At 27.3% G+C, this 14,527-nt stretch overlaps 1 protein-coding gene across 1 annotated transcript; it reads right to left on the reverse strand.

The window, feature by feature from the left end:
- Positions 1-13,003: 13,003 nt before the first annotated feature.
- Positions 13,004-14,218, reverse strand: LOC129968342 (serine/threonine-protein phosphatase 6 regulatory ankyrin repeat subunit A-like). The gene has a single exon (XM_056082199.1). It carries the CDS (start codon positions 14,216-14,218, stop codon positions 13,004-13,006), a length of 1,215 nt encoding a protein of 404 aa, XP_055938174.1.
- Between the last annotated feature and the right edge of the window lie 309 nt (positions 14,219-14,527).

Consider the following 14,527-nt stretch of genomic DNA (forward strand, 5'->3'; position numbering starts at 1 on the left):
TTTTATGATAGTAAGTTTTGTTTTCTTAATGCAAGTTCTGATGCTAGTTGGGGGAATGCAGAAAATGGCAAATCATTTTCTGGTGGTGTAATTAAATTAGGTAATTCATTAATTTCATGGAAATGTCATAAACAAAAAAGCGTCAGTCTGTCAACATGTGAAGCTGAGTTATTTGCTATTTCTGAAATATGTAAAGACATTATTTGGACTGTAAACTTATTAACTGAGTTAAACTGTAAATAATTTATAAAAAATGCTGTAACCTTAAATTCAGATAGTCAAGCAGCAATTCAGTGGATTAAGTGCACCAGGTTTTCAAATAAATCAAGACATATGAATTTACGTTTTCATTTTGTTAAAGATTTGTTGAAAGATAATGTAATTAAATTAGAATATGTTCAAACAGAATGTTTAATTGCAGATTTTCTTACAAAAGCTGTTAGTGAAGAAAAGCTGAAGTATTCTGTGAAAAATATTTCGTTAATTTCTTAATTTTTGTATGTACATATAATTTTTTGCATTGTTGTGTGCATTTCATTTTTATGTGTATTATAAATGCTCGAAAAATGTCACTCGCAGGAGGGGTGTGTTGGGATGAAGCGAGTGGACTATTTTTCTCGCGTAGGAATATCTGTGTGACTACGCTTCTGGCGCTTCGTTCCGGCACCATTCCTCCCGCGAACAAGATGCTGTGTGCGTAATTGTCAATACCTGTGTTCTTTTCTTTTCGTTTTCTATGTCCAATAAATGTGCTGTCTTCAAAAACCATGCTGAGATTATTGAAAAGTAACAACAAAAAGGACCAGAAAATTTTGAATTTTTCTCTCATGTTGTGCCCTTGAAGGATATTTTCAAGAACTAATAAACTAAGTGCGGCTTTAGCAACGAATTTCTCGTTATGAGAAAGCGATTGAAAAAAAATCGACTAAGAATTGTCATCTTTAAAAATATGAAACAAACGAGCTAAATATAAGAATGTAAAAAGGGTGAAATTTTATCACATATGTTAGTTGTAAATTTACATGCTTTAGTTCTATTTTGAATAATTGGATTTACATTCCTATGTATCACACGTTTTTCAGAGAGCTATGCATATATATATATATATATAAATATATATATATATAATAGCTGTACAGTATATTATGTATTAGAGTAGATGAAAAATTCCAGCTTGCTGATGCAATAAAATTATACTTCCGAATTACACTTATAATCTCTTGTATATAAAATGATGGAAGAATAAGAGAAAGAATGCACATGCTATAGAATGTTGTGAAACAGCAGGCTTCTTGTTGTAAGAGAGTAGTACGGAACATAAAAATTTTGCTTGCAGTAGACATCTTGAGAAGTGAAATGCCACTTGGAAAATAAAACAGAAATTAGACTCAAAGCATAGAACTTCTCACGATAAGGTCGTAATCTTATGTAAAGGTAGGAAGATAAACTGAAAGAATGTCTCTAAAACTGGTAGCAGCTGTATGTATCTTTCGGTCCATACACCCAAAATGCATTGAAACTCAGCATGGTGAATACATATGGCATATGCAATATTGGACTTTCATTATATTCATAATGTATTTAAATGAAAGGTTAAGTTACTGAAAAGCAGAGATATTGCTAATATTTCACTTATCATACTGTTATGGAAATCCATCCAGTGGGGATACAGAGATAAGACCAGTAGGCTTCGTTGTTTTTGCTTATGGCACTTAATGTACACAAGTCAGCGATTTTAAGCCGTGTTTTAGCGTCTTTTGTAACAGTAGCGCCCTCTAGCGCCAAGAGCACGTCTTAGCTACTCATGCGTCCCAGTCCTTTTGATGGGGCGGGCATTATTCATACATTTCATTCACTCATCCACAGATCGAAATTTAGACCTGTATCAGAGAGAGATCACCTCTGGTTCAGTTGCCTCGATTTGGAGAACTTTGTGGCTATGGCAGATTTATACGTGCACCATCCACCATAGTACACGGAGAGTCTTCGGCCGGTGAGATTCGAACTTACAACCTAAGGGATGCGAATCCAGTGCCCTACCAACCAGCCTCTCCAATAGCCTTTATTATGCATAACGGAGCTTAAGTCCACAACAGAAAAAAGAAAAAAAAAGAAAAGAAAGAAACAAATAAATATACACAAGAAATAAAAACCCTACATTCTATAAGAAATAAAAACTGATTTGATGTTATTTATGAAATATGACACATAATAAGAAAAAAGATTCAATCTTGTTTTGTTTTTGCTTTTCTTTTACATCCAAAGCACTGTATACCATAATTAGGCATTATACAGAATGATTAATATTTCACAACTTTAAACATTTTTCGAATTTAGTATTTAATAAAGTACAGGAAAAAGATAAACATGAGAAGAAAAAAAAAAAAGGTGAAGGGTATGAAATTGAATCAACAGTTTTGATGAAAAATTTTAGAGTATTTGCTTTACAGTGCAGCATGTAGCATTCAAGAGTGTTCTTATTCTAAAAAAATAATTTAAAAAAACTATAGACTTTAACAAATTTGATAAATTTTTACAATTTAAAAATAAAAGAGCATTTGCTTTATCTAACTATCATTTTATTAAAAATATTAAAGTTAGGTTTGTTTAGAAATTTGGCAAAAGAAATTACGAAACATCAGAATGGCTTTAACAAGTTTGATCAAATTTCACAATTTAAAAAGCAAAGAAAATTTGTTTTATGTAGCTATCGTTTCATTAAAAATACTAATGTTTGGCCTTGTTTAGAAATTTCCCAAAGGAAATTATGAAACATCAAAATGTAAAAATATTTATATGCTATTTAATGTTTATGAACATAAAAATAAACATAAATTCTTAGCAGGTGAGAAGATTGGATTCACAATTAAAAGTTCTTTATAAGAAGTTAACATCTAGAAACCCTGCTATGTTACACTTGAGTTTGAAGGTTTCATAATTTTAATTAACTATGAAGCCGTCTATGCAAAAACCAGACACTATAAAAAAAAGCAAAAAAATTCTATCTGTTGTTTTATATTAGGATTATACACTGGAAATTTAAAAGTTAAAATAACTCTTTATAAAGAAAATTGAAGAGTAAAAGAAGTAAATATTATAAGAACCAAAAATAAGAATCTTAGGATATCACTAAAGTTTACACAAAAATTATAGGGATGTCCATATTAGTGAGCACTTTACAATTTCTTTTAAACTTACTTAGAGGAACAACAAGCACTTTTAATGTTTATCATATTATACAGTGTAGCTCAATCAATCACTTTAAGAGAAAAATGTTCAAGTTTTTAGGCAATAAGATCATTCACTGTCTCTAGCCCTCAGTTATATTGTATTATATTTTTGTTGAAGAATATTTCTGTTTTATTTTTTCAATTAAAAATTATTTATGATGAATTCAATTATATATGTAACATCAAATACAATCTGAATATGCTGGCAAAATTTTATTTTGCAAAAGTATGAAACGCAATTGACTTAAGAAAAGATAGAACCATAATGTATTAAAAAGTTAAAAGTTATGCAAAAATTCCATAAGCTTGTCCATGTAAAGATATGAATTGGTCTAAAAACAATTTATAACATGAAAATCTAGAACTAATTTATGAAAATGTTATTTTATTTTAGTGAGAAGTCTAATGAGTTTTTTAAAGCATGATCTAATGATATGTAATTCCTGCTCTGGAGATTTACACTATCATCTTCCAAGCAGAATATTTACATTTTCATTCTCTTTTTAAAAGATTTATAGTGTCATTCATTGCTCAAAAGCAGTGGCGTTGCAAAGGGGGGCTAATATTGTCGCAATCACCCATTTTTATGGAGAACCAATGAAAGAAAACTTTAGAGTACTAATATTAATTTTGGAAATGTCATGAAGAGGAAAAAAAAAAAAAAAGTGTTTCTTTAGGCACTATCTATATTTATTATTTCACTAATAGCAACTAAGCAGTGAACAATTAATTATATACTCTCACTACGCCCCTGTTCAGAAGTAACCATTGAAAACAAAAATTTTTTTTTTCATTTTTTAACAAAAAAGGAATAAAGTATACACAATTAAATAATGCTGCAGTTATATAAGAATTTCAATTGCATTTAAAATTAATTATACAATTGAATATTAAATAACACAAAACAACAATGAAATATTAATTGATATTAAATGACAATAACTAATTGATACTAAACAACAATAAAACCATTATAAAAGGTAACAGACTTGAATATATTATTTAAAAGCAACTAATATTTTTGGATAAATTTTAATTTGAAATTCCAATTTTTTAAATTCTTTGCAACAAAACTCAATGTCTAAACCAGAGCTGCTTAATTTTAGAGATTAATTTGCTAGATAATATAGAATTGTATATAATATCATTTACTAATAAAGCATTAATTTCTAGTTTTGTACATACTGTAAACTCAATTATTTATGAATAAATTTTTTTTTCATATTTGTAGTTTCTATGCTGACCGAAAATATCAACTGCACATACTAAAAGAAATATTAGGTACATTTTTATAATATTAATTTATTCTAATAAAGAAATTACTAATTTGACAACAATTATATATTTCAAGAATGAACTGATTTTTCAGTCACAAAATAGAGAAGATAACATGATATGTGTTTTTCTAAATACTTTTCATGGCAAAAATAAAAGATTTATGTAAAAGAAATAACAGACAAACAGATCACAATGCTGACACCAGCTTCAGATTTGCAAATAATAAGGTAATTTGAAATGTCTTTTGGACCTCTATTTTGTGAAATTTCCAATAAAGCTAAAGAATATGACCAAATTTTTTTCCAATGTTGCCAAAAATTGAAATAATTATTAAATTTATATCAATTAAAAATTAGTTAATTTACCACATTTAGAGAGTTTTTGCCATCAAAAATTAAAGAATTATACCATATTCTTAAATTGGGCCTAATTTTCAAAATTGTCACGATGTCATTCTATTTCAACATCATGCCGAATGATTTCTAAATCAGCATGAAACCCAATAAGTGATGATATTTATGACAAATAAAATAGGTAATGATAAATTTTTATTCTTCACAAATATTCTATACCTAACACTGGATCTTAGCAACACAACAACAGTACTCAGAGTAATGTACAGTTCATAAATAAAGATTTCTTAAAATATCATAAAATGCATATGAAAGGATTACAACTTATAGAATAGGCACAGTTACTAAAGAGACATTATTAATTTAAAAAGATATCTTTGTACTTTACAAATAAGGAACATAAATTTAACTATTTTATTACAATTAAATATGATTCTTAGTATAAAAATATGAACAAATATAATTTCCTTCAAAACCATATCATAAAACCAAACAATTCCCTAAATAATTCATTGCTTTGTTAAACTGGATAGCCATGATGATACGATTATCATTAACAAAAGGTTTCAATCTGCAAAATCTCTATCAGTGGCTTATGCAACATTTCAATAAACAAGACACTATTAAATGAACAATAACTTATATATATATATATATGACATAAATGAATAAAATAAATAATTCTTTTTACTAGTTCACTGATTCTGAAAATTAGAAATTGCTTCAATTTCCTTGATGAGAAGTAAATAAACAAGTGTATGAATCATCATTATCAATAAAAATGTAATGAAATCAAGAATAATTTAAACATAAAAAGATTTAAAACACACACACACACAAAGAAACATTTCAGCATTTTATAATTTAAGATTCTTAAACTCTTGCAGTATCTTGAATAGCATAAAAAGCTATTATAAGATTCAGTATATCTACTTTAGACAAATAAAAGGATATTATATAAGTTAAATCCCCATTTAAAGTAATACTCTGTAAACTTCCTTCAACATAATCCTTGTTTGCAAAAATATTTAAATCTAGCAACAGGTTTTGTATGTCAGTTTTCCGTAGACAAGAAGCTATAATTGCTCGATAAATAGGAAAATGTGCAGAAATACAAAATACTTGCTGCATAGTCAATTCTTTTTGAAGCAAACTTCCTGGAACAATTTTTGGATCTTTTAAAGTCTTAACAGAACATTCTAAGACAGATAAATTGCTCTGAATAAGCTCCGATTTCATTCGACTGACTTCAGAAATACACGCTTGATAAAAAATAGTAAGTTCTGAAAAGACATCAAAATTCTTCAGTTCATCTAAACACTTAAAACCTTTATTCCTATAACATTTTTGCAAAGCATCAAATTTTAATAATGTTTTGGCTAAGTGCAAGGTTTCAAAAGGTTTTCTGTAATACCTCTTAACAGAGAGCAAAAGAGGAGAATTACGTTTTGAATCCAGTTGAAAAATATCAGCGTCATATTTCAGGAGTTCAATGATAATGTCTAGATTTGGTGAACACTTTTCCACAGCAACATGCAAAGGGGTTGAACCATTATCCATCGATACTGAAACTACAGCTCCATGCAATAGAAGTTCTTTAACAGCACTCACAAAATCTCTTTTAACAGCGCATAAAAGAGGAGTTCCCCCACTCCAGTTCCTTAAGTTAATATCAGAATTGGTTTGGAGCAAAAGTTTAACCATTGCTTCTTTGTGAGTATTTACAGCCAAATGCAAAGGGGAATTATCTAAATGATCTCTAACATGAACACTGGCTCCATAATTTAGAAGTTCTTGGATAACTTTAATTTCAGCATCTTCACAATATTTTATTGCTAGGTGTAAAACTGAATTTCTGTCTGCATTGATAATGTTTGGATTCGCTCCATATTCTAATAACATTTGTACTATACTGAATTTGTCAGAACAATACTTAAGTACATAATGCAGTGGACTATTTATAAGCATATCCCTGCAATTAACATTAGCACCAGAATGTAGCATATTCAGCACAATAGATGGTTCAGGATTAGAATGGCTAAGATAACACATTAAAACCTTGTCAAAAGGTGTGATGAAAATATCCATTTTTGACCCTAACTTTTTAATTCATTTAATGTAAGATAGTAATAGAAAGAACAAAAACAAAAACTTTTATCATTCATTAAATCACGAAGGGTGTTTTATGACTATTCCACTAAATAATTGTTTATGAGAACTATAGTCCTTTTTTATAAAAAAAAAATTAGGAATTCTCAACAATTAATCAGTTTAGTATTAATAATTTCAGAATGCGAGATTTGAGAAATCTACAAGATTTAGGATTATTAATAACAATTGATAATCATTGCACAAGTAAAAAAAAAATCTTCGTTTTTTTTTTTTTTTTTTCTGTTTCACATAACAAAGGAAGAACAGTTCTCCGAAAAAAGAAATTTATTCTTGCTTTTTGTAAAACTTCTTAATCGAACTTTGTGAATATAGTTTATAATTAGTATAATAAACAAATAAATCCTACGGAATATAAGCAGACCATTTCATATCAGTTCATGCTTAGCACCTACCACCTGCAAGGAAACGATTCAGGTCATTTTATAAATAAAATAGAAAATTCATTTCGAATACTTTTTTTCATTATTAAGCATCCTTCGAATATTAATTATTATGTTTTTTTTTAATGTTCTGTTTGCTTTTTGTAAAACTTCTTAATCGAACTTTGTGAATATAGTTTATAATTAGTATAATAAACAAATAAATCCTACGGAATATAAGCAGACCATTTCATATCAGTTCATGCTTAGCACCTACCACCTGCAAGGAAACGATTCAGGTCATTTTATAAATAAAATAGAAAATTCATTTCGAATACTTTTTTTCATTACTAAGCATCCTTGGAATATTAATTATTATGTTTTTTTTAAAGTTCTGTTTCTAAAGTTAATGTAAAAGACCCTTGATCTTTGATAATAGAAAGATCTGAGGACATTTGATTAACATTATATGGGGCTACATTGATCTAAAATTGAAAGTTTCCTATTTTTCAAAGTTGATTTTTTTTTATAACTAGGTAAAAGATGTGTGATAAAAAATAAACATTTTCGGAATAAAGCGTTTACCTCCTTAAATTTCTTGTAACCTGACAGATACTGTTTTATCAAATAGCTTATAATAAAAGGAAATTATATTTTTATAAGAATATAGTTATAATTTTTACTATGCATAGTTTATTGTTTAATTAGAAATTATTAAGAGTTTATGAGCAGAATTAGTTTATGAAATTTAGAAAACGCAATTTTTATCTTTTAGCACTCCAGATGGAAGCAGGGGATTTCACTGAACGATAGTCAAAATTGGAAAAACTAATAAATTTGTTTTAGGATTATTAAGATCAGAATTCTTCTGACCTTAAATTTCCTAACCTTTATATTAGGACTTGACCTTTATATCTGGAACTGACCTTTATATTAGCAACTGATTTCTGACCTTTTTATTAGGAAATATTAAGGTCAGATGTCAGACAGTATGAAAGAACCAAAATTTGTATAATGTATTGGAATATAATTTTTGATAAAGTTCTATATTATTTTGTTTTCTATGGAAGAATTAAAATGATTATTGAATCTAAAATAATTAAAAAAGAACTCTAATTAATTAAAATCAACTCCAAAATATCTAAGAGAGTTAACAATCAAAATAATTTTATAACTAATTAGAAAAATTTCATGTAAATGAAATACATATCCTTTTACAAAAAAAGTTTCATTTTCATCCTCTGTGTGGAAGAAAACAAGACAAAACATCTTCAACAAATTTCTTGAATAAATATGGGGAAAATATTTTGTTCCCTTTTTATACAACTGATTGCGTAATATTTATAACTTATAAAATGAAAAAGTCAGTTTTAGCTTCTTATTTCATAAGTCCGGAACGTGAGACTTTAATTGAATCAAACTACTCCAAATTATTGCACTTGCAAATTAAAAAGCAAATATATTATAAAATAAAAGTGGAAATGAAGAATCCTACTCTGGTTGAATTATTGTCTGAAGAAAGTAAATTTTAAATCTTAATTCTCATCCTGGAAAAATTATGGATTTGAATATGTTGATACGTGAGTCTGAGTTTAATAACATTAAAACATGATTAAAAACTGTGTATCAAATTAAATTTTTAAAAAATTATGGGAAACGAAGACAATAATTGAATGGAATGAAAAATGTCACATTTAATTTTTTTTAAAGCTAACCCAAATCCTTTTTGGAATATAGGAACATCAATTTTTATATGAAGTCAAAACCTATATGGAAAACGTGAAGTCCATTTTCCTGCTCGATTAAACTTTGTTTGACACTTATTTGTATCATCTTGATTCAATATTCTTTTTTTTTTAATTGAATGAAATTTTTAGTGATGCAGCGAGTCCTCTCCCCATATTTTCATATAATATTTTGCAGTTTCATTAATGATCTAAGCGAATCTTGAATTCATTATATATGTAAAAACATTCAATGAAGCGGTCCGAAATGTTCACATGGCGGTATGTTTACATTTTTTTGTTGATATTTGGCTATAATAAAGTCTTCTGAGTCACGTACACTAGCATTTTATATAAATAGATAGGTTGTTTATTTTCCTCGGATAATGCAGCTCCCTCATAATGAAATTGCTGCATTTTGAAACATGAATATTCCATACAAAGAGAAAAAAAATGTCCCATTTAAGGATGATTTAACAGAAATAATGGCAAACAAAACAAATTCTGCTGAAATATTCTTTGACTACATTCAGATCATTGCACTAATATGTCTTTGTAGACGGAAGCGAAAAAAAAAAAAAATATGGCTACATAATTAATAAACCCAAAGGAAAGCAGACTTTCATTTTCCCAACTACTTATTTAGGCAGAATAAACAAAAATAGAAGTTTTATTTTCGAATTAACAAAAATAGGAAAAGATTACTTTTTAATGAGTTGTTTGATCTTCTGAATTTAAAATAAAGATTTCAATATGAAAATTCCGTATAATTTATACATATTTATGCCCATATCAAGATAGCCAAAAATTCTTTTTAAGCGATGCAGGAATTATTGACTGTTCAAATAAATTTATATTCGTTTCTTTTTTTTTTTCATTTTTATCTATTCTAAATTATTTTGTTATGATGCATAATTCATATAATTAAATGCTATGGTTTAAACAAAAACTAACTTTTTAAAAAACGGTTTTTGAATTCAATATTTTCAAAATACCGGTTTTAGCCGGTTTTCGAATATCAAAAAATTAGAATAGGGAAAAATATTTTACTTAATTTATATACAATTAAAAAAAAAAAAAAACCCAAAACCAATATGAAAGCAAAGTTAAAACTAAGAAAAATTAAGGACTTTATATACATATTACTTACACAAAATAACAAAAATCCAAACAAAAATTTGAAATAATATTTATATTATTTTCACTAATTTTAATTCTCCTAAGAAAATAGAATTTTAAAAACATAAAATATCCACTGAACAGTGGCTAAGTCTTGTTCTTATTGTAGACACAATATTGCCTGTCTATGACAAGTGTCTTAAAAAACAATAATAAAAAAAGATAATGAAAAGTTTATTGAGACTCTTGAGTAGTCACTCACTCACACACACACACTTACACTTTACGTTACATATAGAATATTACGTGATCGATGTCTGCAGTTCGATGTTTTAAGTGCATGCACAAATGTGCATTCACTTAATAATTAACTTATAAAAACATTTAGAGAATATTAAATATGAAAAAAAAAAATTTATTATACAATGAAGTTTTGATGATTCAGTACTGTTAATCCCAAAATGTTATTAATTATACAAATCAATCAATCAGTTCAACCATAAATAAAAGTTTTTATGAAAGCTGAAAGAGACATAATTTATGAAATTATTATTTTATTTTACTTCATGAAATTATTATTTAATACACTGATTTATGAAAATATTTTATTTTAATGAGAAGTCTAATGAGTTTTTTAAAGCATGATCTAATGATAGATAATTCCTGCTCTGCAGATTTACACTATCATTTTCCAAGCAGAATATTTACATTTTCATTCTTTATTTAAAAGATTTATAGTGTCGTTGCAAAGGGGGGGGGCTACTATTGTCACAATCCCCTATTTTTATGGAGAACCAATAAAACAAAACATTAGAGTATTAATATTAATTTTTAAAATGTCATGAAGGGGCAAAAAAAAAAAAAAAAAAAAGTCATGCTTCAGGCATTATCTATATTTATTATTTCACTAATAGCAACTAAGCACTGAACAATTAATTATATACTCTCACTACGCCACTGTCCAAAAGTAGCCATTCTAAAAATTAGCTAATTTTTTTTTCTTCTTTTTTTTCATTTTCTAACAAAAAAGGAATAAAGCATACACAATTAAATAATGCTGCAGTTATATAAGAATTTCAATTGCATTTAAAATTAATTATACAATTGAATATTAAATAACACAAAACAACAATGAAATATTAATTGATATTAAATGACAATAACTAATTGATACTAAACAACAATAAAACCATTATAAAAGTACCATTATAAAAGGTAACAGACTTGAATATATTATTTAAAAGCAACTAATATTTTTGGATAAATTTTAATTTGAAATTCCAATTTTTTAAATTCTTTGCAACAAAACTCAATGTCTAAACCAGAGCTGCTTAATTTTAGAGATTAATTTGCTAGATAATATAGAATTGTATATAATATCATTTACTAATAAAGCATTAATTTCTAGTTTTGTACATACTGTAAACTCAATTATTTATGAATAAATTTTTTTTTCATATTTGTAGTTTCTATGCAGACCGAAAATATCAACTGCACATACTAAAAGAAATATTAGGTACATTTTTATAATATTAATTTTTTCTAATAAAGAAATTACTAATTTGACAACAATGTTATATTTCAAGAATGAACTGATTTTTAAGTCATAAAATAGAGCATATAACATGATATGTATTTTTTTAAATACTTTTCATGGCAAAAATAAAAGATTTATGTAAAAGAAATAACAGACAAACAGATCACAATGCTGACACCAGCTTCAGATTCGCAAAAAATAAGGTAATTTGAAATGTCTTTTGGACCTCTATTTTGTGAAATTTCCAAGAAAGCTAAAGAATATGATGCATACTTTTCACCAATGTTGGCCAAATTGTGCCAAACATTGAAATAAGTATTAAATTTTTATCAATTAAAGATTAGTTAATTTACCACATTTAGAGAGTTTTTGCCATCAAAAATTAAAGAAATATACCATATTCTTTAATTGAGCCTAATTTTCAAAACTGTCAAGCTGTCATTCTATCTCAACATCATGCAGAATGATTTCTAAATCAGCATGAAACCCAATAAGTGATGATCTCTATGGCAAATAAAATAAGTAATGATGAATTTTTATTCTTCACAAATATTCTATACCTAACACTGCATCTTAGCGATACAACAACAGTACTCAGAGTAATGTACAGTTCATAAATAAAGATTTCTTACAGTATGAGAAACAGCATATGAAAGGATTACTACTTATAGAATAGACACAGTTACAAAGGTGACATTCTTAATTTAAAAAGATATCTTAGTACTTTACAAATAAGGAATATATATATATAATTATTTTATTACAATTAAATATGATTCTTAGTATAAAAATATGAACAAATATAATTTCCTTCACAACCATATCATAAAACCAAACAATTCCCTAAATAATTCATTGCTTCGTTAAACTGGATAGCAATGTTCATGCGATTATCATTAACAATAGATTTCAATCTGCAAAATCTCCATCAGTCGCTTATGCAATATTCCAATAAATAAGACACTATTAAATAAACAAGAAAAACTTATATATATATATATATATATAACAAAAATGAATAAAATAACATAGCTCTTTTCTTTCTTTTTACTAGTTCACTGATTCTGAAAATTAAAAATTGCTTCAATTTCCTTGATGAGAAGCAAATAAACAAGTGTATGAATCATCATTATCAATAAAAATGTAATTTAATCAAGAATAATTTAAACATAACAAGTTTCAAAACACACACACACAAATAAACATTTCACCATTTTAAAATTTAAGATTCTTAAACTCTTGCAGTATCTTGAATAGCATAAAAAGCTATTATAAGATTCAGTATATCTACTTTAGACAAATAAAAGGATATTAAATGAGTTAAATCCCCATTTAAAGTAATACTCTGTAAACTTCCATCACCCAAATCCTTGTTTGCAAAAATATTTAAATCTAGCAACAGGTTTTGTATGTCAGTTTTCCGTAGACAAGAAGCTATAATTGCTCGATAAATAGGAAAATGTGCAGAAATACAAAATGCTTGCTGCATAGTCAATTCTTTTTGAAGCAAACTTCCTGGAACAATTTTTGGATCTGTTAAAGTCTTAACAGAACATTCTAAGATAGATAAATTGCTCTGAATAAGCTCCGATTTCATTCGACTGACTTCAGAAATACATGCTTGATAAAAAATAGTAAGTTCTGAAAAGACATTAAAATTCTTCAGTTCATCTAAACACTTAAAACCTTTATTCCTATAACATTTTTGCAAAGCATCAAATTTTAATAATGTTTTGGCTAAGTGCAGTGTTTCAAAAGGTTTTCTGTAATACCTCTTAACAGCAAGCAATAGAGGAAAATTAAGTTTTGAATCCAGTTGAAAAATATCAGCGTCATATTTCAGGAGTTCAATGATAATGTCTAGATTTGGTGAAGATTTTTTCACAGCGACATGCAAAGGGGTTGAACCATTATCCGTCGATACTGAAACTACAGCTCCATGCAATAGAAGTTCTTTAACAGCACTCACAAAATCTTTTTTAACAGCACATACAAGAGGAGTTTCCCCACTCCAGTTCCTTAAGTTAATATCAGATTTGGTTTGGAGCAAAAGTTTAAAAATTGCTTCTTTGTGAGCATTTACAGCCAGATGCAAAGGGGAATTACCTAATATATCTTTACTACGAACACTGGCTCCATAATTTAGAAGTTCTTGGATAACTTTAATTTCAGCATCTTCACAAAATTTTACTGCTAGGTGTAAAGTTGAATTTCTGTCTGTATTGATAATGCTTGGATTAGCTCCATATTCTAATAACATCTGTACTATTCTGAATTTGTCAGAACAATACATAAGTACATAATGCAATGGACTATTTATAAGCATATCCCTGCAATTAACATTAGCACCAGAATCTAGCATATCCAGCACAATAGTTGGTTCAGGATTAGAATGTTTAAGGTAACTCATTAAAAGCCTATCAACAGGTGTCATGAAACGATCCATTTTTGACCCTCACTTTTTAATTCATTTAATGTAAGATAGAAAGAATAAAAACAAAAACTTGTATCATTCATTAAATCACGAAGGGTATTTTATGACCATTTCGCTAAATAATTGTTAATCCGAACCATAGTCCTTTTAAAAAAAAATTAGGAATTCTCAACAATCAATCAGCTTAGTATTAATAATTTCAGAATGTGAGATTTGGGAAATCTACAAGATTTAGGATTATTAATAACAATTGATAATCATTGCAAAAGTGAAAAAAAAAAAAAAAAATCTTCGGTTATTTTTCTGTTTCACAAAACAGAG

This window comes from Argiope bruennichi, chromosome 5 (assembly GCF_947563725.1).
Source record: "Argiope bruennichi chromosome 5, qqArgBrue1.1, whole genome shotgun sequence".
In the NCBI taxonomy this organism is placed as follows: Eukaryota; Metazoa; Arthropoda; class Arachnida; order Araneae; family Araneidae; genus Argiope; species Argiope bruennichi.